The sequence below is a fragment of the Rana temporaria genome, chromosome 1, assembly GCF_905171775.1.
Source record: "Rana temporaria chromosome 1, aRanTem1.1, whole genome shotgun sequence".
Taxonomy (NCBI): Eukaryota; Metazoa; Chordata; class Amphibia; order Anura; family Ranidae; genus Rana; species Rana temporaria.
The window spans coordinates 355,528,546-355,555,116 of record NC_053489.1 but is presented as its reverse complement, the minus strand read 5'-3'; the positions used below and the strand labels follow the sequence as shown (position 1 = coordinate 355,555,116).

Sequence of the window (26,571 nt, the reverse complement as noted above, 5' to 3'; positions counted from 1 at the left end):
CCACGTCACCTGCCACAAGTTGTGAATTGTCCACTTGCCACGTCACCTGGCCACGCCACCTGCCACAAGCTGTGGATTGTCCACTGGCCATGTCACCTGGCTATGTCACCTGCCACGTCACATGGCCACGTCACCTGGCCACGTCACCTGCCACAAGTTGTGGATTGTCCACTGGCCACGCCACCTGCCACGTCAACTGGCCACGTCACTTGCCACAAGTTGTGGATTGTCCACTGGCCACGTCACCTGCCACGTCAACTGGCCACGTCACCTGCCACAAGTTGTGGATTGTCCACTGGCCACGTCACCAAGCCACGTCACCTGGCCACGTCACCTGCCACAAGTTGTGGATTGTCCACTGGCCACGCCACCTGCCATGTCACCTGGCCACGTCACCTGCCACAAGTTGTGGATTGTCCACTTGCCACGTCACCTGGCCACATCACCTGGCCACATCACCTGCCACGTCACCTGGCCACGTCACCTGCCACAAGTTGTGGATTGTCCACTGGCCACGTCACCTGCCACATCAACTGGCTACGTCACCTGCCAAGTTGTGAATTGTCCACTTGCCACGTCACCTGGCCACGCCACCTGCCTCAAGCTGTGGATTGTCCACTGGCCATGTCACCTGGCTATGTCACCTGCCACGTCACATGGCCACGTCACCTGGCCACGTCACCTGCCACAAGTTGTGGATTTCCACTGGCCACGCCACCTGCCACGTCAACTGGTCACGTCACCTGCCACAAGCTGTGGATTGTCCACTGGCCACGTCACCTGCCACGTCAACTGGCCACGTCACCTGCCACAAGTTGTGGATTGTCCACTGGCCACGTCACCAAGCCACGTCACCTGCCATGTCACCTGGCCACGTCACCTGCCACAAGTTGTGGATTGTCCACTTGCCATGTCACCTGGCTACGTCACCTGCCACGTCACCTGGCCACATCACCTGGCCACGTCACCTACCACAAGTTGTGGATTGTACACTTGCCACGTCACCTGGCCATGTTACCTGCCACAAGTTGTGGATTGTCCACTGGCCACGTGACCTGGCCACGTCACCTGCCACATCACCTGGCCACGTCACCTACAACAAGTTGTGGGTTGTCCACTTGCCACGTCACCTGGCCATGTCACCTGCCACAAGTTGTGGATTGTCCACTGGCCACGTCACCTGCCACAAGTTGTGGATTGTCCACAATGCAATGCAAGCAATTACATTTTTTATGTTTTTTTTATGGTTTTTCATCATTTGCCATCATTTTTGAGATTTCTAATGTAAAAAAATAGGTCACCTTTAAAAACGCCTATAAACGAAATCGCGGCAAAACGCCGGTACCGCGATTTGCCGCGATTTGCGTCTAAAACGCAAAAGCTGAATGCTTCTGAACCCAAAATTTTGGGTTTGGAAAAACGGCCCTAAACCCAACTGCTTTGAAACGCCAAAAAACGTGATTGTGTGCATGGACACATAGGATAACATTAAATGTGTTCAGGGGCAGTTGAAAAAAATGCCCAAATGCCTCTGAACTCGAGTTTAGCAGCGTCTCGTGTGCATGGGGCCTAAGAACATGTTTAGAATACAGCTTACCCAGCTGTGAAATTTTATCTGAACAAAAGCCTCCTATCTGACCATTTGTTTGCATAATGATGGGGGGCAGGGAGCACTGGGGGAGCTGAAGAGCACTGTTTGGGGAGCTGAAAAGCAAGGTGAGGTAGAGAGCATGGTGGGGTGGAGAGCAGATGGGAGCTGAGAGCATGGGGGGACCTAGAGCGTGGGGTGGAGAACACAGGGGGGGCCTGAAGATATCATGGTGGGAGGAGCATAGGATCACATGGGGGGGTCAAGTGCATGGTGCGGTGGAAAGCACAGGGGTCGGGCCGAAGGAGATCATGGGGGCGGAGCCAGGGGAAGCAAAAAAAAGCTGGATTGGAGGAGGAGCGACGGGACCGCTGCATATAGAAGATTTGATCTTTCCATATTCCTTCTGCAGCTGGTGAATGCTCGTTTCTCCTCCCCCTCCTGCCGACATTTAGCGGCTGCAGGAGGAATATGGAAAGATCAATTGTTCTATATGCAGCGACCCACCTCTCCTCCTATCCAAGACTCAGAGCACAGGAACACACTGCATGGCCAAGCACTCACTTTCTCTCGAGACGGACGGCCAGCCATCATCAGAATACCGGATGCATTGAAGCTCCTTCCCCTTCACAGTCACGGGGCTGCGCTGCTGATTAATTTCTGTCCCTGGCGGTCGGGTAAGCAGCGCGGGCTTAAGGAGCAGCCCAACTACCTAAGCAGCTGTGTGCCCTATAGCTGCCCTCACCGCCACACGCCGCCTTTGCTGTCCCGCTCCCCGCACCTGCTGCCACCAGACCAAGATGCTCCATGATAGGCCCAGGGCCCTCAGGCAGTGTTTGATTAGTCAGTCCTGGCAGCAGGGGGGAGGCGCAGCTTCTTGCGCTGACATTCACAGGCAAATCTCTTTACTTTTCCCTACTTTCCTTCTATCTTAAGATTTTGCCTAAGAGTATAATAGGAGCCTGTGGATGTCCATTGTAACCATTTCTGAGTTAGGCCTTAGTTATCCTTGTAACCTGGCAACACCTGCCAACACTATACCTGTAACATCACCTAGGGATATTTGGTAATTTCTAATCATTAATTTTCTTCATCTCTGTAACTTTTCCTTTCCTACGACTTGTCCTGATATACTGATGTGTCCATTAAAGCAATATTCCTATTTGTATTATTGTGTATCATCTGTAACATCTTTGTTTTAAAGGTGGTATCATTTATGTTATTGTTACTAATATCAGATTAATACAAGTTTTTTTTCTGTATCAATAAATGTAATAATTTTCTCTTTTTCGCACCGCTTTTATTTGTTTTCATTTTTTTATAGACAAAAGGTTTTAATCACTTATTTAAAAAATGTAAGTGAGATATAAATATTTACGTGTTAACTAAAGCCCCTTGGTGTTATAGGAATATTTCAGATGACACTAATGCCCTGTACACACGATCGGTTCGTCTGATGAAAACGGTCCGATGGACCGTTTTCATCAGACGAACCGATCGTGTGTGGGCCTATTGTTTTTTTTCCCCATCGGTGAACCTGTTTTAAAATTTTCTGATGGTTAAAAAACTGATAGAAAAAAACGATCATCTGTGGTGAAATCCAACGGTCAAAATCCATGCATGCTCAGAATCAAGTCGGCGCATGCTCGGAAGCATTGAAATTCATTTTTCTCTGCACGTCGTTGTGTTTTACGTCACCGCGTTGGACACAATCGGATTTTTAACTGATGGTGTGTAGGCAAGACTGATGAAAGTCAGCTTCATCGGATATCTGATGAAAAAATCCATCGGTCCGTTTTCATCGGAAGAACCGATCGTGTGTAAGTGGCATTAGAAACACCCAACAATAGGGCCTACATTGCGAGTATGTTACAATCTTTTTCGTAGGGATAAAACATCTACATATACCTCCCCACTGATGCCTATATTAGGTAACCCTCAATTTTTACCGGGTATACAAAAAGGACCTTTTGCGGTATTACTGGAACGAGGTCTGTTTCAAGCTTCGCATTTTAGGAATCTTGGAAACTGGACAACAATACAGGAGCTAATAAATAGAAACGGCACTTTTCAATTAGAGTTTTGGCAGGCTGCACAATTAAGACACTATTTAAATACTAGTGTAGCACCAGGTCTTCTGGATCGTAGCCTAACACCATTTGAGAAATTATGTATGGAAAACGAGCCGATTAAGCATACAGTATCCAAAATGTATATGTTACTGATTTAGGCCTCATTCACATGCATCGCTATGGAACGTCGGATGTCAGCGGAGACATGTCCGCTGACATCCGACCGATCCGATCCGCTAAAAACAGACGTATGGGGGCCACGTCCCCATCTGTCCATGAGGATCGGATCGGGTAAGATCTGATGACAACGGACATGCTGTCCGTTTTCATCAGATCGCTCCATAGGAGGACAGCGGTGCCCGACAAGCCCCTCCCCGCTCAGTGAGCAGAGAGGAGCTTGTCATCCGTCGGCTCAGCGGAGATCTGCGGACTGATCTCCCGCTGAGCTGACGGGAGCAGGCGTAGCGACGGAGTCCGCCTGTGTGAATGAGGCCTAAACCACCTGAGAACTATCAGTTACCTTTCTTTAGAAGGTGGAAACAGACTTGGGGAGGGCTTTCCAGGGATCTCAAAAAAATAAAATGATACAATCTATTTTTAAGACAGATACAAAAATACATGAAATTAATTATAAAATAATATCTCAGTGGTATAGAACTCCGGAGAAACTTCATAGATGTTATCCAAATATGACAGAGATATGTTGGAGATGCCAGACAGAACAGGGTACCTTGATACATATTTTTTGGTCCTGCCCCAGGGTTAAGGGTTTTTGGAAGGAAGTTTGTGAAATAATTAAAAAATTCAGGGAGGTAGAGATACTGGAAGGGCCAGAGTTCTTTCTTTTACATTGATCAGAGATAACATGGGATATAGACAGGAACTAAATTCTGTGTCATTTAGTGAATGCTGCTAAAGCATGCATACCATTAAAATGCAAACAGAAACAACCTCCTACTGTGAATATGTGGCTTCAAAAAGTGGAAGAAGTGAATAAAATGGAGGACTTAATGGACAAATAGGAAAAAGAGTGAGATTTGTTTAAGGATTTGGTTACCGTGGAGATTTATAGCTTCGGAAGAGGGGAGGAGATAAGTGGATGGAGAGTAGGGGGGGAAATGGGAGGGGCTGGGGAGGAGGGGTGTTTTTTTTTTTTTTTTTTTTTTAAATTGGGGGTCAGGGGGAAAGAAAAGGGAGTGGAAATGGAATAATTTAAAAGGAGGAGAGGGATCATCTCGGGACGATAGTCTATAAGTAGGGCTAAGGGATAGCGTCGTCTCTAGCCCAGATATGGAGGGAAGATATAAGGAGGGAGACAAGAGGGGTGGGATAGCTTATCTTTAGTTATTCTGTTTAACTGTTTAACTGTTTCTTTGTAGGCCCCCCCTAAGCCTTCATTCCATGGATGAATATGATCTGACTAGGTGTCTCACTTGATCCCTCCCACCCAGAGTGGATAATACTATGGAAAGAGGGAGTTAGTAGGTTGAGTGCAAATTTAAGGTACTAATTTATACTTAGTGATAGAATATAAGAACATTTTTATTATAAGTTGTGGATTTACTCTCTCCGACCACTCTAGGATGTTGTTATTTGGCTCCCTGTATAAATGTATTAATGTATAGATAAAAAAGTAAAAAATAAACAAATTTAAAAAAATAAATAAATATTTCCGTAACACTAGAGAGGGCCTAACTAATGACACTATAAACTAAATTTCCTTCAGTGTTTTCAAATCTCTCCCACCAGGGGCGGACTGACCATTGAGGCCCTCGGGCACTGCCCGAGGGCCCCATGCCACTAGGTGGCCCCATCAGGGCTGCCAGGCTCATTAAAACCAGGGACAGTATGTAAAAATCTGTGTTTTTTTTTACATCTGTCCCTGATATGTCCAAAACCGACATGCTTTTGATGTGAAAATCCTGAGATTTTAGCTGCCCCGCCTCTGCACTGCCTCCTCTGTAAGCCCGGGGGCCCCATAATCTTCTATTGCCCCATGAGTTGTCAATCCGCCCCTGTCTCCCACTAGTCAGTGTAGCTGAACCGTTGGGGCCAAAGTTCCAGTATTGGAGCGTTGAGGTTTAAATAAATCCTACAGTATAGGGCAAGGTGACACCATCCTTTTAAATAATGGGCAAAGAAGTTGTGGCTCGTGACCTCTCACAAGCAGTCTATTACTATACCTCCTCCTGCATCTGGAACCAGTGACGTCAGCAGCAACCAGGGCCAGATTAAAAACATTATGGGCCTGGTGCTGAGGATTTTGGTGGGCCTTTTATGAATAATAAATAAATAAATATACAAACAAATTTTTGATATAACAAATTAAATTAAAGAGAGAGAGGGATGATGAGAAAGAGAGACAGAGGATGAGAGAGGGGTGAGGGGTAAGGGAGGGAGAATGAGAGAGAAAGGGGGATGAGAGAGAGAGGATGCGCATGAGCATGCATGGGAATGACATCAACACAGCCCAACACAGCCAAGGCAAGTGACCGAAAACACAGCCCAGAAGGAAGACCGGGTGAAGATGGAAGCGCCGGGACCCGCCGGACAGATCACAGCACTGGAGGGCTCAGTCTGACAATTTAAGTGTACCCTAATGTGCTAATATGCTGTGCATATTTGTACACTATGGCATAACCTACCTCAGGGCCTCTAAAAAGTAGTAATGTTAGCAAAGTTTACTACCGCTTTATTATCACAGGATCCAAGGAGCCTCTCATGGGGCCCCCTACTGACCCGGTGGGCCTTGGGCAGTGCCTAAGTGCATAGTTGCCAACATTTCAAAAATATTTTTAAGAGACCCTTTTTTTTACAAGTGCTATATTTAGAGTATCTGAGATCCCCTATGTTCCTCTATACATCACAGTAGTAATCACAAAATTAAATAAGTACTAATAATGGGCAGAACAAATATGAACTGTTTTTGTGGGTAAGAGGCGTAGGAGAGGAGTATGGACGGTATACAACTGGGAAGTATGTGCAGGTGATGGAGAGGAATGTGGAGGGTCTAACAGTGGGCACTATGTACAGGAGAGGAGTGTTGAGGGTATGACAGAGGGTGGTATGTACCAGAGAGGAGTGTGGATGGTATGACAGTAGGCAGTATGTACAGAAAAGGAGTGTGGAGGGTATGACAGTGGGCAGTATGTACAGGAGAGGAGGGTGGAGGGTATGACAGAGGGTGGTATGTACCGGAGAGGAGTGTTGAGGGTATGAAAATGGGCAGTATGTACAGGAGAGGAATGTGGAGAGAAAGATAGTTGGCAGAGTGTGAGGGGTAAGGTTGGGTTACAGTATGTACAGGAGAGGAGCGTGCAGGGTATGACAATGAGCAGTATGTACAGGAGAGAAATGTGGAGGGTATCACAGTGGGCGGTATGTACAGGGGAGGAGTGTGGATGGTATGATAATGGTCAGTATGTACAGGAGAGGAGTGTAGAGGGTATGATGGGGGCAGTATCTACAGGAGAGAAGTGTGAAGGGTATGATAGTGGGCAGTATGCACAGGAGACTAGTGTGGAGGGTATGACAGTCAGCACTATGTACAATAGAAGAGTTCATGAATGTGGGCAGAATGTACAGGAAAGGAGTGTGGATGGTATGACAGTGAGCAGGATGTACAGGAGATGAGTGTAGACGGTATGATACTGAGCAGTATGTAAATTAAATGAGTGTGGAGGGTAAGACAGTGAGCAGTATGTACAGGAGAAGAGTGTGGAGGGCAAGACAGTGAGCAGTATGTACAGGAGAGGAGTGTGGAGGGTATGACAATAGGCAGTGTGTACAGGAGAGAAATGTGGAGGGTATGAGAGCGAGCAGTATATACAGGAGAGGAGTGTGGATGGTATGATACTGAGCAGTATGTACATGAGATGAGTGTGGAGGGTAAGACAGTGAGCAGTATGTACAGAAGAAGAGTGGGGAGGATATGACAATGGGCAGTATGTACAGGAAAGACGTGTGGAGGGTATGACAGTGGGCCCTATGTATAGAAGAGAAGTGTAGAGGGTATGACAGTGAGCACTATGTACAGGAGAGAAGTTTGGAGGGTATGACAGTGAACAGTATGTACAGGAGAGAAGTGTGGAGGGTATGACAGTGAACAGTATGTACAGGAGAGAAGTGTGGAGGGTATGACAGTGGACACTAGATATAGGAGAGGAGTGTGGAGAGTATGACAGTGAGCAGTATGTACAGGAGAGGAGTGTGGAGAGTATGACGGTGGGCACTATGTATAGGAGAGGAGTGTGGTGGTTATGACAGTGGGCACTATGTATAGGAGAGGAGTGTGGAGGGTATGACAGTGGGCAGTATGTACAGGAGAGGAGTGTGGAGAGTGCGACAGTGGGCACTATGTACAGGAAAGAAGTGTATGACAGCAGGCACTATGTACAGGAGAAGAGTGTGTAGGGTATGACAGCGGGCACTGTGTATAGGAGAGAAGTGTAAAGGGTATGACAGTGAGCAGTATGTACACAAGAGAAGTGTGGAGAGTATGTACAGGTGAGGAGGATGAAGGAATCTGGGAAGGAAAAATGTAAAGGTTTGTGGAAGGATGTTTAGGAAATGAGTAGTGGTTAAGCGGTACATACATGGATTGAAATTACGCCAATTAAGCAGAGACCAGCCATAGTCAATCTATGTATGGGTTAGCTTGTTTTACACAAGTCAATCCATTATCTGACTTGAGTACAACCAGCCTGTCAGGGTTTTCCCAAAACAATCAGTGCTGCAAGCTATAGTTAGCAACACTGATCATTGTATTCACAGGCAGAACACAATAACACTGCACGAGTAATTCCCCCATTCACAGGTCAGCAGGTAAGAGGGTGTGTGGGGACAGGCTGGGGAGAGATACTAGTCAGTCTCTGGGAAGGCCCTGGCTAGTATCAGAGCCAGATACACACAGGTTACAAAAGCCACGATCATTAGAGCGAGAGCAATAATTCTAGCACTAGACCTCCTCTGTAACTCTAAACATGTAACCTGTAAAAAAATTGAAAGCATCTCTTATGTCTGATGCCGCTTACACACGATCATTTTTCGGGTTGTAAAAAACAAAGTTTTTTAAAAATGTCATTTAAAATGATCGTGTGTGGGCTTCAGAGCATTTTTCGGGTTCTGAAAAACGGGCAAATTTTTTTTCGAACATGCTATTTTTTTACGACGTTTTAAACGATGTTGTTTTTGCGGGTTGTAAAAAGTGATCGTGTGTGGGCTTTAACGACGTGAAAAACCCACGCATGCTCAGAAGCAAGTTATGAGACGGGAGCGCTCGTTCTGGAAAAGTTCGTAATGGAGTAAGCACATTCATCACGCTGTAACAGACAGAAAAGCGCGAATCGTCTTTTACTAACACGAAATCAGCTAAAGCAGCCCAAAGGGTGGCGTCATCCGAATGGAACTTACCCTTTATAGTGCCGTCGTACGTGTTGTACGTCACGCGCTTTGCTAGAGCATTTTTTTTTAACGATCATGTGTAGGCAAGTCCGTTTTAATGATGAAGTTGAAAAAAACTTTGTTTTTTCTAGAGCCTGAAAAACAACGTTTTTTACAACCCGAAAAATGATTGTGCATTAGTATACAAAAAAAAATCGTGCTAACTTTAGTGTTTTTTTTTTAAACCATCATTTGTTTTTTGCTAGAAAATCACTCAGACCCCTTAAACACATATATATATATATATATATATATATATTGTGACAGGAAGTCAGGTAAATCTGTGGGTGTTGTCACAGACAGGACATACATTTCTGCCTTGTTTAGACAATACACCAATTGTTATTAGGCGTTGGCTGCAAATGTAGCCAGAAAAAGCTAAAGGCCGTTGGAAGACTCCAGCTGTTCAGAATGAGGCAATTAAGGCCTCTATAAGTAGTCCAGAGGATTACCACTGAATTTGCTGCATCCTGAGTCTTTGTGAGTAAGGAGAGCAGTGCCAGAAAGTCTTCTGAGGAGGTGAGAAGAGGATTGATTTTTCTGTGTGATAAAAATCAAAAGACTATTGTTTTTCTGCTGTATGACCAGCAGTGTCTGCCCAGCACTAGGCTGTGCCAGACCCCATAGATAGGTTCCTGTGTGGAAGGTTCCTGTGTGGAAGGTAGATGCCCAAAGTGGCCAGGGTTTATTTTATGTTTGATTTTGGTTATGCTGTTTGGATGCTTGCACTTGTTTCCAGCAAGATGGAAGAATAAACCAAAATCTTTGTTTTCAACCGTCTTCGACTGCCTGTCTGTATAAATTCAGTGTGTGGTGAACCCATCCAAGGGGGTCACACAACCCGCTACCGAGCTAACTCCTTAATATATATATATATATATATATATATATATATATATATATATATATATAATGTTTGAGGGTTCTGAGTAATTTTCGAGCAAAAAACAAATGATGATTTTTACATGTAGGAGAGAGGTTTCAGAATTGGCCTGGGTTGCAAGGGGTTAATTACCATAAGTAATATACAAATAAATATTATAAGCACTGTGATCTCATCCTCTCAGTCTGCTGCTGCAGAGTGTGTCATCTTGTATTTAAACTGGTTGCTCTGTATGTAGCTTCTGACAGGCTGCGCAAGCAGCCCCGTATCTCCAGAATCATAAATGATAGGATCCCCATATTTTGACCAGTGGTTGGGTGGGTCTTCAGCTACATACCCCCCATGTGGGGTCTCTGTGACCAATGGTCGCTCAGCTTCAATCCTCAAAGTCAAACTGGCTGCCTTGGAGAGGACAGGGAGGGGGTGGGACCAGTGCCATACACACAGGAGAATTTCCTGTTTACAGGCCTCTGTAATAGGAAGTCCCATTTCCTGTGCTGCCAATGGACTACTAGTTCTGTCCGCCATAGAAGACTGGTTCTGTCCATCATAGGAGGCGGGACTTTTTATTAAAGAGGCCGCCGTTTAAACACAAGTTTCTCCTGTATGTAATCTTTTGGCGCTTGTCCAACCCCCCTCCCTGTCACCAAGGCTGCAGATGAATGGATGGATGGGCATCAGTTAGGCTGCACTGATGGCAATGGTGGGTGCTGCATTCCCGGCAATGGTGAGTGCTGCATTCCCGGCAATGGTGGGTGCTGCATTCCTGGCAATGGTGGGTGCTGCATTCCCGGCAATGGTGGGTGCTGCTTTCCCGACAATGGTGGGTGCTGCTTTCCCTGCAATGGTGGTGCTGCTTTCCCGGCAATGGTGGGTGCTGCTTTCCCGGCAATGGTGGGTGCTGCTTTCCCGGCAATGGTGGGTGCTGCATTCCCGGCAATGGTGGGTGCTGCATTCCCGGCAATGGTGGGTGCTGCTTTCCCGGCAATGGTGGGTGCTGCTTTCCCGGCAATGGTGGGTGCTGCTTTCCCTGCAATGGTGGTGCTGCTTTCCCGGCAATGGTGGGTGCTGCATTCCCGGCAATGGTGGGTGCTGCATTCCTGGCAATGGTGGGTGCTGCAGATGGGCACTGACCCTTATTTTGCCTCACAATTCTTTATTTATAATTTAAGTTTTTTTTTCCTGCAACTTCCCTCTTAAAGTGAAGGTGTGTGTTATACGCCGGTAAATACGGTATGTCCAAGAAACACGCCCAAGCTCATCTCTTCACCACAAATGCAGGAGAATTATTGTTGTGATGTGTATTCGTGCACACTTAAACTGAATTTTAATGGTTCAAAGAATGTCAGGCAAAATGGTTGGCTCTACCGCACGTTCCCTTTATCAAATCTGGTCCTCTTTAAAAAAAGTTTGGACACCCCCGATTTAGACTATTCCAGACCAGACTATTATCTGAGACTAATTTAATGCAGATAAGACAATAAGTTTATTATATCCTTAAGCCCTGTACACACGATCCGAAAATCGTATGAAAAATGCCGCATTCGAATCAATCGTACGATAATTGGATCGTTAGTACAGAGCTTCCGAGAGATGGTCAGGACAGTTCATCCGATATTATTCTATCGGACGTGCATGGATGCCAGATTGTATGATTTTCGTTTAATCAGTACAGCTGTCGTTCGAAAATGCAATACAAATGCATTACAACACATGACATCACTTCCAAATTTTTATTCTGTCGTACGAGACTTTAGTAAACTCATCATATTCGACGTGAGAGTAGCATAGAAAGAAAAAAACAAACGATCATTCGTCCAATAATCTCATCGTGTGTACGGGGCATTAATCAGCCACAGAACCTGTGTAATTAATACGTGCTCGGGTTTAACCACTTCTGAACCACACATATACTGCGGCGTGGCCCGGCTGCGCGAAACGACCTGTATGTCATTTTATGCATGAGATACTGTGGGCGCACAGAGAGACAGAACAGGGATGTAAACAAGGCGTATCCCCGTTCTGACAACACTGAGATCGGCTGTTCCTAGTGTTTTCCCAGTGAGTCCATCACCCACACTATTACAACATATACTGAAGGAACACAGTTAACGCTTCCCCTTCCCTGCCAGTGTCATTTATACATTGATCAGTGCATTTTTTTTTTTTTTTAGGTACTGGTCGCCAAAAAGTGTCACTTAGGGTCAGATCAGGTCAGAATGTCGCAGTCCCACTAAAAATCGCAAATCACCCCTATTATCAGTAAAAACAATAAAAATAAAAAAAATGTTTTTTTTTTTTGCGCAAACCAATCAATATATGCGTATTGGGATTTTCTACCAAAAATATGTAGAATACATATTGGCATAAATTGATGAATACATTATTTTATTTTTATTAAAATTTTTTGGGATATGCATTATAACAAAAAGCAAAAAATGGATGGGTTTTTTAAAAAAATGGTCACTCTTTTTTTGTTTATAGAGCAAAAAAATATAAAAACGCAGGTGATCAAATACCACCAAAAGAAAGTTCTATTTGCGCAGGAAAAAAAAGGACATAAATTGTGTTTGGGTACAACTTTGCACGACTGCGCAATTGTCAGGTAAAGCGACGCAGTGCCGTATTGCACAAAATGGCCTGTTCATTAAGGGGAAGGGGGGCAAACCCTTCGGGGCTGAAGTGGTTAAAGGGATGGAGTGGCAACTCTTCTTATAGTTTGTCTAAACACAAGAACAAAATGTGATATTATTGCAGCTTACAGGTCGCTAGATGTGGTGGCTGTATTATTTTTATTTTCTACACAATTTTGTTTCCTTTATTTTACCTAATAATCCTGTCATTAACTCACTTCCTGTTCTAGAGTTATAACCCTAATGATCAAAGTTATCACCCTATTACAGGGAGTGCATTTGGATTCTATTACACCTCCCTCTCTCCCCCCATAACACAGCTGGGAGTGGAGATAGCAGCCAGGGAAGAGTGCTAGTAACAGTCCAGATCCAGAGAGCACAGGAAGCCATCAGATCACAAGATTTCTGGCTGGATGAGCAGCTATTTTTTTGCACTTGTTGAACAGATATACTAAATTGCATATTTAATAGACCAAATTGAAGCAAACATGAGACATTCATTTTAGAGTTTACATACACTTGAAGCTTTGCTGCCCAGAATGAGGATTGGCTGCTACAATTCAGATCGAGGCTTGGTTACTGCTACCCAGAATGAGGCTTGACTGCTACTATTCAGATCGAGGCTTGGTTACTGCTACCCAGAATGAGGCTTGACTGTTACTATTCAGATCGAGGCTTGGTTACTGCTACCCAGAATGAGGCTTGACTGATACTATTCAGATTGAAACTTAGTTACTGCTACCTAGAGTGAGGCTTGGCCGCAATTTTCCAAAGCGAGGCTTGGTTCCTGTAGAGGGCTACAGGGCGGAACTGAAAAATAATATGAACCTGCATGTTTTGTTCTCTACTTCTGTGCAGTGACGAACGGAGAAAATTGAAAACAGGGAAGGTACTGTGTTGATTATACTATTCCATGCCATGATTGGTACGTTCCCTCATGTGTTATACCCAAAACATATATATATATATATTGATAGAATGGAGAAAGTTGAGAGCCCCTGTCAATTTGTATTGCCATCCGGAGCTCTGTTAGGCATATTTACCCTTATTTTCTGTTCTGGGAACAGGAAGTGAGGGAAAATCTGCACCAGGTAAACCTGTAACATAAAAAAGCTGAGCACTTTTTAAAAGCATGTTTACTTCTGTGTTGCTGTTCAATTTCCCCTCACTTCCTGTCCTGGGGACAGCCTTTTTTTTTTTTTTATCAGACAAAGTGAAGGAATCTCTTTGATGGAGACAGTTCTAATCCTTTCCTGCTATATCCCAAACGAAAAAGACTATATGTACACGGTAAAGGTTCATTCACACTAGCCTGCACAGAAAAACAAGCTGACTTCCTGTGTGGGCTGATGTCTATTGTGTACAGGCAGAGGGGCAGTGGCGGTGCCACCCCCTATTCATGTGCCCGTCCCCTTGTCGGTAAGGTGACCAGATTTTTTTAATTAAATCCGGGGACATTTTTTTTTCTTTACTAGTAATGGCAGCAATCAGCGACTCTCTGCCCGTCACCGCCGCCACTGCGCACCTCACAGACTGTCAAATCTTAACGCCCGTACACATGATATGAGTTTTCCTACAGGAATTGTGTGATGACAGGCTGTTGTCGGAAAATCCGACCGTTTGTACGCTCCATCGGACAATTGTTGTCGGATTTTCTACCCGACAAATGTTGGATAGCATGCTTTAAAATTTTCCGACAGCAAATGTGTGTTGTCGGATTATTTGATCGTTTGTACCTTCAGACAATAATACAACATTAGCAGAAGTTGCTCAAAGGGTGGCATTAAAGAGGATGTCCGCTGAAAAAAAAAATATTAAAAGCCAGCAGCTACAAATGCAGCTGCTGACTTTTAATATTAGGACACTTACCTGTCCTGGAGTCCAGCGCCGTCCGCAGCAGAGGACAAGCGATCGCTCGTCACTCTGCAGCTCCCCCCACCATCCTCGTGAGAGAACCAGGAAGTGAAGCGCTCCGGCTTCACTGCCCGGTTCCCTACGGCGCATGCGCGAGTTACGCTGCGCCTGCTGATTGGCTCCCGCTGTGTACTGGGAGCCGAGTGTTCCCAGCACACAACAGGGGGGGGGGGACAGGAGGTGACGTAATGCCCGAGACTGTGTGGCCGGAAGTGGGTGCAAATACCTGTCTTTAGACAGGTATCTGCACCCCCCTCCCCCCTGAAAGGTGTCAAATGTGACACCGGAGGGGGGAGGGTACCGATCAGCGGGAGTTCCACTTTAGGGTGGAGCTCCGCTTTAAATAGCTGAAAAAACACGTAGGTTCGTGTTTGTTGGCTGACAATTATTTGCCGTTTGTATGCAATACAATTTCATGGCCAACGCCCTTCAGACGTTTGCTTTGTCTGCTGAAAATCTGATCGTGTGTACCAGGCTTAACTCTCCAGGCCCCGGCTACTACTGGGTGGGGAGCGGAGGAAGATCACTCCGCCAGGGAAGGCGAGGAGATAAGCAGGCAGGGGGCTGGCCCGGGACTTGAGCCAAGGCAGAAGAACATGCGAGCGGAGCAGAACAGGCATACACCCGAAACTGAAGAAATATTCCCTCTGCTCCGACCAGCACATGAACATCAGAAAGGGGCACAGATAATGGAAAAAATACACCTCCATAGGAGCGGTGGAGCGGGAGGGTGTAATTCAGATTTTTTTTTTTATTAATTCTGCACTGACTGTCTTTGAAATTGCCCCAGCCCCCAGTTCAAATCCAATCCGGGGACTGTCCCCAGAAACCGGGGATGTCTGATCACCCTATGAATTACAGCAACAGGGTTTCTTTTGAAGCGCCTGATTAGAGTCCTAGGCTTCCTGATTAGAACTGTGGGCTCTAATAGGCTTCCAAAAGGGTAAACAGTGGGCGCACTGCTGTGCATTCGCTGATTACTCGGTGGTGTGTAAGAGAACCGAATACATCTCTTCCCTAACACTGACCCGCCTCTCAGCCAATCAGGTTGCTCATGTCTGGTTACCTGTCACCTGATTGGCTGAAACAACAGGCGCCGCTATTGGACGCCTGATTGGAGGAGAGGACAGGAGACACATGAAGGACCCCGCTCGTCGCCGTCACCTACTGCCCCAAAAGACAGGGTAGACGGCGAGGGGGCATACTGGCACAGTGGCAGCTTTTGATGGGCACAGTGGCAGCGCTTGATGGCACAGCGGCTGCGTTTTTATGTTTTTTTTTTTTCTTACAAACATTTTTTCAGTTTGTTTGTGCCCCCCCCCAATATTTTTTAGCACCACCAGCCACTGCAGGGGGGTATAGGTGCTTTACATTTTTACAACACAAGGTGCCGTTGATTCCACAAAATATAATTTCTTTTGTGAATCCATTGAGCAGTTTCCTACCCAGAGATCCTGCCAGTAATAACTCATTTTGCAAGCTGACAACGCTAAATCAATACCCAATATTTAGTAGCCACGTGTGCTTAAACAAAAACCTTTTTGTTTAGGAAAACAGTATACAGTGAGGCATTATGTAAAACATACTATACAGTAGATTTAGGGTTTACGCTTTTATCTTTGGATTTCTATTATCGTAGTGTTTTTTTTTTTTAACATTTATATCTGTAGGTGAAGAAATAATTGTGTACAATACATTTAAAGCAGCTGTGTTAATCTGCATTCTTTCCCTATAGGTCCACAATAAAAGTCTCTACTGTTCATTTTTTTTTTTTTTCATTTTGAACAACCCCCACCACAAAGCTGGATAGCCCCACAGAGGAAACGTGTAGCATGGACACATCAGAGGCCACAGATGATGGGGAGCTTGCAGCAGAGCAGAGACCTCGCACACGCTCCAACCCAGAAGGGGCAGAGGATAAGGAAGCACCCCTACAGCCTGTCGTGGGCAGTCGGAGTGAGGGCGAAGGGGAGGCAGCTCAGGTAGAGGATCAATCACCGCCAGCCACAGCTCCTCCAATATGTGCTCTTCCTCCACCTCCAGAATACCAAATAAAGACTCCAAGAGTGAACTGTCCAGAAAAAGTGGTGAGTAACCTTTGCTGAAATGGAAATGGTTCTTGTCGTTATTGTATATTTAAATGGATTGTTGTCATTCAGACGAAATTTGGCCAAAAGTGTGTTGGTCAGTTGACAAGAACGGTGGCTGCAACATTTGACCTGTAAAATAATACAGATAAATAGTCACATACAAACACCGGGTAGAGTCCTGCTAATAGCATGAAGTTCAGTAACTCTTTTGGGGGGAGGGAGGGGTTCAGCCATTAAACCAATCGGCAATGCGGCTAAACAGTCCAATACCTGATGGGTGGCTATTTACCTGCTAACCACTCAGGCCAGTTGAGGTGTGTGGTACCTGGCTATCTTTCTATTTCTGCAGCATGCTTTTGGGTCTGGATTTACTTCTCTTCAGCCTGCATCCTCACTAGTCAGTGGCATCCAACTCATCGAACCTTGATAGCCTGAGCATTGACCCTTAAGCGTTTATCATACTGTTTGTTTCACATGAAGAGGGATGGGGGCTCTGGTCAAAGATGTTGACATATATGAGTTAGCAGGAAGATAGTTTGTCAATTGGGAGTTCCATTTGTAAGTAGTCTGGTTAACCACTTTCTGCCTGCCATATAGCAAAATTACGACAGCAAAGTGGTTGTGATAACCTTGACCCGACGTCGTACGTCATGATCAGGATATCACAGCCGGTGCGTGCGCCCGCGGGGCTGCGCGGCGATTGGAGTTGCTGTGTGTCAGTCTGACGCACAGCAACTCCGATCGTGGGATCTGACAGAGGCTTCATACCACTAATCACAGCTGATGATCACGTGAACCAGGAAGTGTCGGTAAACGGCTCTCCTCGGTTCACGCTGACAGGGAGAGCCAATCAGCGACTCCCCCTGTCAGAGGGGGGTTCTGTGCTGATAATCGGCACATTGATTATCAGCACAGCCCCCATCAAAATGTGCAAACAAGTTGCCAATAAATGCCCATCACATACCAGCCTGTGCCCCTCTATAAAGCCTGTCAGTGCACATATCAGTGCCGACAAGTGACCAAAAATGTGCTAATCAGTAATGCGTGTCAGTGCCCCATCAAAGTGCCAATCAGTGCCACTTAGAAAAGCCTGTAAGTAGCTCCTCATCAGTGCTGCCTATCCAGTGCCGCTTATCAGCGCTGCCCATCAGTGCCGCCCATCAGTTTTTTTTCTTTTAATTGTTGCTCTTTTTTTCGTTTATAGCGTGAAAATTAAAACCGTAGAGGTCAAATACCACCAAAAGAAAGCTCTATTTGTGGGAAGAAAATGATAAAAAAAAATCATTTGGGTACAGTGTAGCATGACCGTCCAATTGTCATTCAAAGTGCGACAGCACTGAAAGATAATAATTGTCTTAAGCAGGAAGGGGCGAAAGTGCCTGGTATGGAAGTGGTTAAATGCCATTAAAAATTTAAAAGTGAACTATCATTGGATGCCCAATATTGGTACCCCCCTCTCCTTCCTAGTCTCTGCTGTACTTACCTGTCAGTACCCCTGCACTTCTTGCCTCATTGATGATGCTGTCCAATCAGAATCCATGTGGTCAGTCCTGGAAACGCTAACAGAGAAGAGTGGTGATTTCAAATCCTAATATGGGATGCATACGTTTGTTTTTCTATGCATAATGAAATAGAAGGGGGACTGGAATAAATCTGTTTATGCAAAATTAATTTTTTCACTACAAGTTAATTGCGAGACTTTAGAAACTTTAACACCAGTGATGTCTAATAAGCTAACAAAGCACCAATTCTGGAGAAAAAGTCAAATAGTTAACAAGATCCGAAGCAGTGTAGTACTGCCACCCAAAATTGCTTGCTCTTCAGGAAAGCTAAAAACGCATGATTCACATCTGTGCGTCCACATTGAAGACAGCAAGAATAGGGGCCTTAACTTATGAGGTATGATCAGTGTGTGGATATGTAAGCAGGATAAACAAATTAAAGTGCAATTTCCTGATAGCTTGTGGCTTTTGTTGTTCTGAATGTGATCCCATGGAACAGCTAAAGGAAAAATGATTTGTGGCTGTTTAGCAAACAATGTGAACAAATGTTATGCCCACTGGTATACAACAGAGGATTCATGGTCATCTCTAGAGGCAAGAACTCATTTTGGATGTGGGGAAAATATAATTGATTGATGCAGGATAGCAAAATATGGTCAAGACCAGGGTCAGTATATACTGAGGTGCCATGGATCAGGCAGCTGTCAGTCTTGCCCTGCGAGAGCTGCTGTAAGGGGGAGTGCATTGTGTGTATCGGCAGATTTCATTTTTATTTTCTTTGCAAAACAACCCGCTTAATTTATGTCTCCACGGAGCCGTGCCATGTGGTGTGTTGAAGTGCAGTGCCATCCCAGTGCACTGCAGAAAAATCCAACATGTTTGTAGTTTTCTACCCTGCACCACAATGCACTACAAACCAAACAAGTGTTCTCTGTGTGCCCTTGTGGTGGCTGCCATTTATCCAGTGCGGAAAAATGCCAGTCACCACACATAGTGTGAACGAACATTATAATATAGCACCCAAGTGGGTAGCAAAGGGGAATACTATAGAGCCCTGGTGCCTAACCTGTTGCCCAAGGGTTGCATGTAGCCGTTTTCCACTTGTGTGTCCCTTGTGACCCCCTGTAGTCAGAATTCTGGGTTTTGGTGAAAGTCTGAATTTTTTCTGTTGAATGTTCATAGTCCCTGGCCATCTCGTGTAGTATGCTTGTAGTCCCTCTCCTGTTGCATGTCTGCAGTCTTGGACAGCTTTCTATGCCATTACATTAACGAAATATTATGTGCAGATCTTTAATGTCTGGAACCATGCTTGAGGTCCCCTATGACAAGTGAGTTGACCATAGGGGTGAGTAGGGATCGGCCGATATTTGGCGTTTTTTAATTAATCGGCATCGGCCAATTTGTGCTGTAAAAAAGCTTCTGTAATAGAAGTCAATGCAAGTTGCCTGAAGCTTCCTGTAGAAGACTTCTCTCTCTCCTGGGCAGCCTGCCAAGTTTTAGAAAAGATATACAATGTTACTACTTATCAATGAACTGAACTCCATGTAGGAGAGTTCTCAGTTTAACCATTTAAAGGCTTAATCTTTTTTGACACTTGTTGCTTACAAGTAAAAATCCTGTATTTTCTGCTAGAAAATCACTTGGAACCCCCCAAACATTATATATATATTTTTTTTTAGCAGAGACCCTAGGAAATAAAATAGTGATTGCTGCAATATTTAATGTTACACGGTATTTGTGTAGCGGTCTTTCAAACACATTTTTTTGGGAAAAAAATGCTTTAACAAATAATAAAAAAAAAAAACTAAAACGATAAAGTTAGCCCATATTTATTTTTTCGTCCAAAAGTTTTTATTACCTGTTTTTGTGTATTTTTTATATATAATATATATATATATATATATATATATATATATATATATATATATATATATAATATATATATATATATATATATATATATATATATATATATATATATATATATATTATACATACAAGTGCACTGATTGGAGGCTTGTTGTGTTTAAATGTAAGAAATTTTCTGTATTACTTAGCAGAGCAATAATGGAACTTCTGCTTTTCTGAATCCCACCCCCCCCCTCTGGTGTCACATTTGGTACATTTCAGGGGGGAGCAGATACCTGTATTTGCTCCCTCTTCTGGGCATAGATCACTGCAGTGACTGTGGTGACCTACACCACATCTGGTGCTTAATCCGCCCCCAGCTTTCTTCTGGGAGATGCACAGGTCCCTGAATACAGCAGGGACCAGTGGGATCGCGCAGCGCGACTCGCGCATGCACAGTAGGGAACCAGGAAGTGAAGCCGCAAGGCTTCACTTCCTGATTCCCTTACCGAAGATGGTGGCGGCAGCACCCGAGGGAGAGATCGGCTTTGGGTGCCAGCATTGCGGGCACCCAGGACAGGTAAGTGTCCATATATTAAAAGTCAACAGCGGCAGTATTTGTAGCTGCTGACTTTTAAAAAAAAAATCCGCAGAACTCTTCTGCCTAAACACTGGACCATCATTCTAGCAGCGCTATTTCGCTGCTAGCGGGGCGCTTATATCCCAGCTAGCGGCCGATTAAGGGGTTAAATGCTCCCATGTAGCGCCACTGCAGAAGCGCTTTGCAGGCGTTCATCTCAATGGGCAGGAGTGGTGGAGGAGCGGTATACACCGCTCCAAAGATGCTGCTTGCAGGACTTTTTTTTTAACGTCCTGCCAGCACACCGCCTCAATGTGAAAGCACTCGGGCTTTCAGACTGAGACTGCAGGGGAGCAGTTTTGCAGGCACTTTACAGGTGCTATTTCTTTATCGTACATCACGGGACACAGAGGAGCATAGTAATTACTATGTGGGTTATAGAGAGTACCTTCAGGTGTGGACACTGGCACGCCCTTAAGGCAAGAAGTTCCCTCCCCTATATAACCCCTCCCATACCGGGAGTACCTCAGTTTTTTGCCAGTGTCTAAGGTGTTGGTCACGAGTGAACATGTGCTCCAAGGAGCTCCACTGGAGGGATCCATATTGGATATAAAAAGCCTCCATGAAATCCGGATCCGTCCAAAGTGCTTCTGAGCCAAAGTGGACGGTACCCGGGCCCCGGTTAAGAAGAACAGGGTTTTGCCTGTAATGCTTCTCTTTGAGAGCTGGATCCTGGTTATTCAGTACTTTGGTCAATTTCCTAATACCAAAAGTCTACTGACAGGGTGCGATATGGGTCCAGGGGTGTGGTGTTCCTGTTCATGGACCCCGGTCCCTGAAGGTCTACAGACGCTGCTCTCCGTGATGGGTGAAGATTGGACTGTCTGTTTATGCAGAGTCCTGCAGCGTTGGATCAGGTAAGTGAAGGTGCTTCAGGACTTGGTCCTAGGAGTAACCTTCCTTTATTTGAGCCATTATGTTTGCCTAAGCTATCTGTCTGTGCTTCTCCTATATGGTCCTGTGTGTTGTGGGGAGGAGGGGTATCTCTAGTCAGGTAGTTAGCCCCTCCTGTGCAGGTTAAAAGCAGTAAAAGTTGTCCAAAATGTTTGGCTTCACTTGGCTTACCTGGTCCTCACATGGAGCTGCGGTGTTCCATCCTCATGCATGAGCGCGTAGCGTCATGCGCGCGCGACATTGATGTGTCTTAGGCGCACGCGAATGAACTTTTTTGTACGCTGCTTCGGTGCGCACGAATGTGCGCGGCGTGATCCGTGAGATGCGTGTGACGACATGTGCGTGCGGCTACGTGTGCGCACGTAGCCTCGTGGTGCACGCCTAACAGCGGCGCGTGCGCATGCGCGCAGGGGGTCTATCTCAGCTGTTCTCTATGAGACTTGAGATTACAGAGCAGGTCAGGTGATTTACACCTAGTCCTTATATGCTCCAGTCCACCTAACTGGTTCTGGCTAACGGTGGACACAGATCTTGTGCACATACTTTCAGTATTTGGTACTGGTGTTGGACAGTGACATCTGCTTAAGGCGCATAGTGGGCTCTGCACCTTGCCAACCATCAAATAGCAGCGTCAGTGCTGGTCTATAGGTTCGCAAGTAGTTGCAACTATTGTGAGTACCTCAGCTTTATCATGGCTAAAGGCTCAGGGACTAGAAGCAAAAAAGCAAAGGGATCGCCATCTGGCTCAGAGGATCTCGGGCATGCTCCTGCGGCTGCTCCTGATAAATTGGAGGAGGCCCAGGGTGAACCATCAGGGCTGTCAGATGCCTGTTCTGCCCTTGTCCCACCTGCTCCAGTTTTTGTGACACAGAAGGCTCTGGCCTCAGCTATGGGGGGTCTGGAGCAGAGATTAGCGACCTTGATTGCATCCTCTCTCTCAAGGGAAAAACGCACAAGGTCCCCCTCTCCCTCTGAGGAGTCCCTCGATTTGGGGCATGCATCCTCAGAAGAGGTTGATTTACCCTCTGGAGATCTGGCAGAAGGTCAGTTGGAAGTAGTGGACTCTGAGGATTCCACTTTGGGAGAACCCTTTTCGGCGTCACAATCCGAAAAATTGTTGGTCCAGTCCCTCACTGAGATGGTCCGTTCGGCCTTCAAGTTGCCACTTTCAGAGCCAGCTTCAAGTGCAGTCTCATCTTTAGGCTCCTTAAAAGCTCCTCAAGCTAATTATTCCTTCCCGGTTCACCCCCTGCTGGAAGGGCTTATCTACAAGGATTGGGAACATCCAGATAGATATTTTCTTCCTCCTAAGAAGTTTTCGGTTTTATACCCCATGGAGGAACAATTCACTAAAAAATGGGGCATCCCCAAGGTTGACGCAGCTGTGTCCTGCGTAAACAAATCTTTGACCTGTCCAGTAGACAACGTTCTGGTATTCAAAGATCCGACAGACAAGAGATTAGAGACATTATTAAAAACCTCTTTTGCTTCAGCTAGAGGAATAACCCAGCCTGCAATTGCGGCTATTGGGATTTGCCAGGCCTTGAAAGACCAGTTTAAGGGGGTCTTAAAGGAATTGCCGGCACAACAGGCCCAGAATTTGGCTGAGTTTCCCAGAGCATTATGTTTTGCCATAGATGCTATCAAGGACTCCATTCAGCAGTCCTCACGTCTCATTCTCTCGCTAGTTCATATGCGCAGGTTACTCTGGCTGAAGAACTGGTCTGCTGAAGCCCCGTGTAAAAAATTACTGGCGGGGTTTCCCTTTCATGGAGAGCGTTTGTTTGGGGAAGATCTGGATGCTTATATTCAGAAAATTTCCAGTGGCAAAAGTACACTGTTGCCAGTAAAGAAAAGGTTTAGGGGTCCCCCCTCCTTTAAGAGATCCTCCTCTCCTATCCCTAGTACTTCCGGTACCAGGCAGTTCCGACGGCCTCCTGGACGATTCAATGCAGGTGGGAAGCCACAGGGCCAGCCTCAGGCTTCCAAAAAGCCTTGGAACCGTAAGCCACAGGCCAAGCCAGCATCTAAGTCAGCATTATGAAGGTTCTCCCCCACTCAGCCGGGTGGGGGGAAGGCTTCAGCTGTTTGCGGAGACTTGGCTAGACAGGATCCAAGACAGGTGGGTCCTCTCTACGGTCTCCGGGGGCTACAAGCTGGAGTTGAGCGAATTTCCTCCACTGCGCTTCTTAACCTCGAACGTCCCAAGGGACCTCGGCAAAAGAAGGTCCTTAGCATTGGCCTTAGATCATCTGTTATCCCAAGGGGTAATCAGAGAACTGCCAGTGGAAGAACAAGGTTTGGGGTTTTATTCCAATCTCTTCACCGTCCCCAAACCAAACGGGGATGTAAGACCCATCCTGGACCTCAAGGCCTTAAACAAACAAGTTCCTAAAGGTCCAATCATTCCGGATGGAATCGATCAGGTCAGTGGTGGCCTCCCTGGAAGGAGGGGAACTACTAGCGTCCATCGATATAAAGGACGCATACTTGCACGTTCCTATCTTTCTTGACCATCAGAAGCTGCTTCGCTTCACGGTAAATCAGCGCCACTTCCAATTCGTGGCCTTACCTTTTGGTCTGGCCACCGCTCCTCGTGTTTTCACGAAAGTATTGGCTCCACTGTTAGCCTATCTAAGGTCTCAAGGCATATCCATAGTAGCCTATCTAGACGACCTATTGGTGGTAGACCGGTCAGTGGCCGATCTAAACTCAGCAGTACACAGAACCGTAAAATTTCTGGAATCCATGGGTTGGGTTCTCAACCTGGAAAAGTCAGCCTTAATGCCTGTGCAAAGGCTCGAATATTTGGGTCTACTCATAGACACAAAGCTAAAAAGGGTCTTCCTGCCCCAAAGGAAGTTCGAGGCTTTAAGAGAACTAGTTCAACTAGTCAAAGCAAAGCGTCAGCCTCCCATTCGCCTCTGTATGAGGTTACTGGGAAAGATGGTAGCCTCGTTCGAGGCCGTTCCATTTGCGCAGTTCCACTCAAGGGAGCTTCAACATGCCATTCTGTCCGCTTGGAACAAAAAGGTTCAAGCCTTGGATCTCCCTATGTCTCTCTCCCGGTCAGTCCGGCAGAGCCTTTGTTGGTGGCTGGTTCCCCGGAACCTGCTAAAGGGGAAGTCCTTTGTTCCCGTGACATGGCAGGTTGTGACCATGGACGCCAGTCTGCTAGGCTGGGGTGCAGTCCTGGGAGGTTTGTCTCTCCAGGGGAAATGGTCAGCCTCCGAGAGGTCTCTACCCATAAATCTGCTGGAAATTCGAGCAGTCTATCTAGCCCTGTCAGCTTGGTCAGACAGGTTGAAGGGTCTTCCGGTCAGGGTTCAATCAGACAATGTCACTGCCGTGGCATACATAAATCACCAGGGGGGCACAAGAAGTCGTGCAGCCCAAAGAGAGGTGAATCGAATCCTGACCTGGGCAGAGAAATATGTCCCATGCATTTCTGCAGTGTTCATTCCGGGAATAGACAATTGGCGAGCAGACTACCTAAGCCGCCAACAGGTGCTTCCGGGGGAATGGACTCTTCACCCCGACATCTTCCAGAGCATTTGTCAGAGGTGGGGAACACCAGATGTCGATCTCTTTGCATCGAGGTTCAATGCAAGGGTGGGCAACTTTCTGTCCCGGACAAGGGATCCACTTGCTTACGGCACGGATGCACTGGTGTTCCCATGGGACCAGTTCTCCCTAATGTATGCGTTTCCTCCGCTGCAATTATTACCCCGTCTTCTTCGCAGGGTAAAGTCGGAAGGAAGACCAGTGATTCTGGTGGCTCCAGCGTGGCCCAGAAGGGCCTGGTTCGCGGACATTGTAAGGATGTCCGTGGGGCAACCGTGGTCCCTTCCGCTTCGGCCGGACCTATTGTCCCAGGGGCCAATATTCCATCCTTCCTTACCGTCTCTCAATTTGACGGTTTGGCTATTGAGTCCCATATCTTAAGGAAAAGGGGTCTCTCTAATGCAGTGGCATCTACTTTGATTAAAGCGGATGTGCCACTAAAAAAATATATTAAAAGCCAGCAGCTACAAATACTGCAGCTGCTGACTTTTAATATAAGGACACTTACCTGTCCTGGAGTCCAGCGCCGATCGCAGAAGATGACGAGCCGATCGCTCGTCACCCTGCTGCTCCCCCCTCCATCCTCGGTGAGGGAACCAGGAAGTGAAGCGCTCCGGCTTCACTGCCCGGTTCCCTACGGCGCATGCGCGAGTCGCGCTGCGCCCGCCGGGGGACGGACGGGAAGCAAGGAAAAAACCCGTCCTTTGCCCGTATCGTAGGGCCGGAAGTGGGTGCAGATACCTGTCTGTAGACAGGTATCTGCACCCCCCTCCCCCCTGAAAGGTGTCAAATGTGACACCGGAGGGGGGGAGGGTTCCGATCAGCGGGACTCCACTTTAGAGTGGAGATCCGCTTTAATGCCAGAAAACCGGCATCCAGACTCATTTATTACAGAGTCTGGAAATCATATGTGGCCTGGTGCGAGACCAGGGGTTGGCATCCCCGGAGGTATCTCATTAGCAGAATTCTGGAGTTTCTGCAGTTAGGGGCAGACATGAAGTTGGCCCTAAGCACCATTAAGGGCCAGATCTCGGCCTTATCGATTTTTTTCCAAAGGCCACTAGCTACACATTCCCTGATCAAAACCTTTTTGCAAGGTGTGATCCGGCTTAGTCCACCAGTCAAGATTCCCTTGTGTCCATGGGATTTGAATCTGGTCCTTTCTGTCTTACAGAAACAACCGTTTGAGCCCTTGGCTCATATTCCTTTGGTCCTTCTGACCAGGAAGGTGATATTTTTGGTAGCCATAACCTCCGCTAGGAGGGTTTCGGAGTTGGCGGCCTTATCTTGTAAGGAACCGTACCTTATATTCCATAAGGATAGAGTGGTCCTACGGCCCCACCCGGCTTTCCTACCTAAAGTTGTTTCAAAATTTCCTTTGAATCAGGATCTTGTTCTCCCTTCTTTTTTCTCAGAACCTAGTTCTGCAAGGGAGAAGTCTTTGCATACGCTGGACGTATTAAGAGCAGTTAAGATCTATCTTAAGGCTACTGCTCAGGTC

At 46.2% G+C, this 26,571-nt stretch overlaps 1 protein-coding gene across 2 annotated transcripts in view; it reads left to right on the top strand.

Moving 5' to 3' along the window:
- The first annotated feature begins 13,292 nt into the window (after positions 1-13,292).
- The window catches only part of BABAM1 (BRISC and BRCA1 A complex member 1), a 98,937-nt gene continuing 85,658 nt past the window's right edge, over positions 13,293-26,571 (top strand). The window contains exons 1-2 of one of the 2 annotated variants that reach the window (XM_040321270.1): positions 13,293-13,507; positions 16,268-16,619. In XM_040321270.1, coding sequence (XP_040177204.1) covers positions 16,365-16,619 — 255 coding nt within the window. In that variant the 5' untranslated portion in view covers positions 13,293-13,507; positions 16,268-16,364. Of the gene's footprint in view, positions 13,544-16,267; positions 16,620-26,571 lie in introns of both variants that reach the window. The other variant, XM_040321278.1, reaches the window with a different exon arrangement.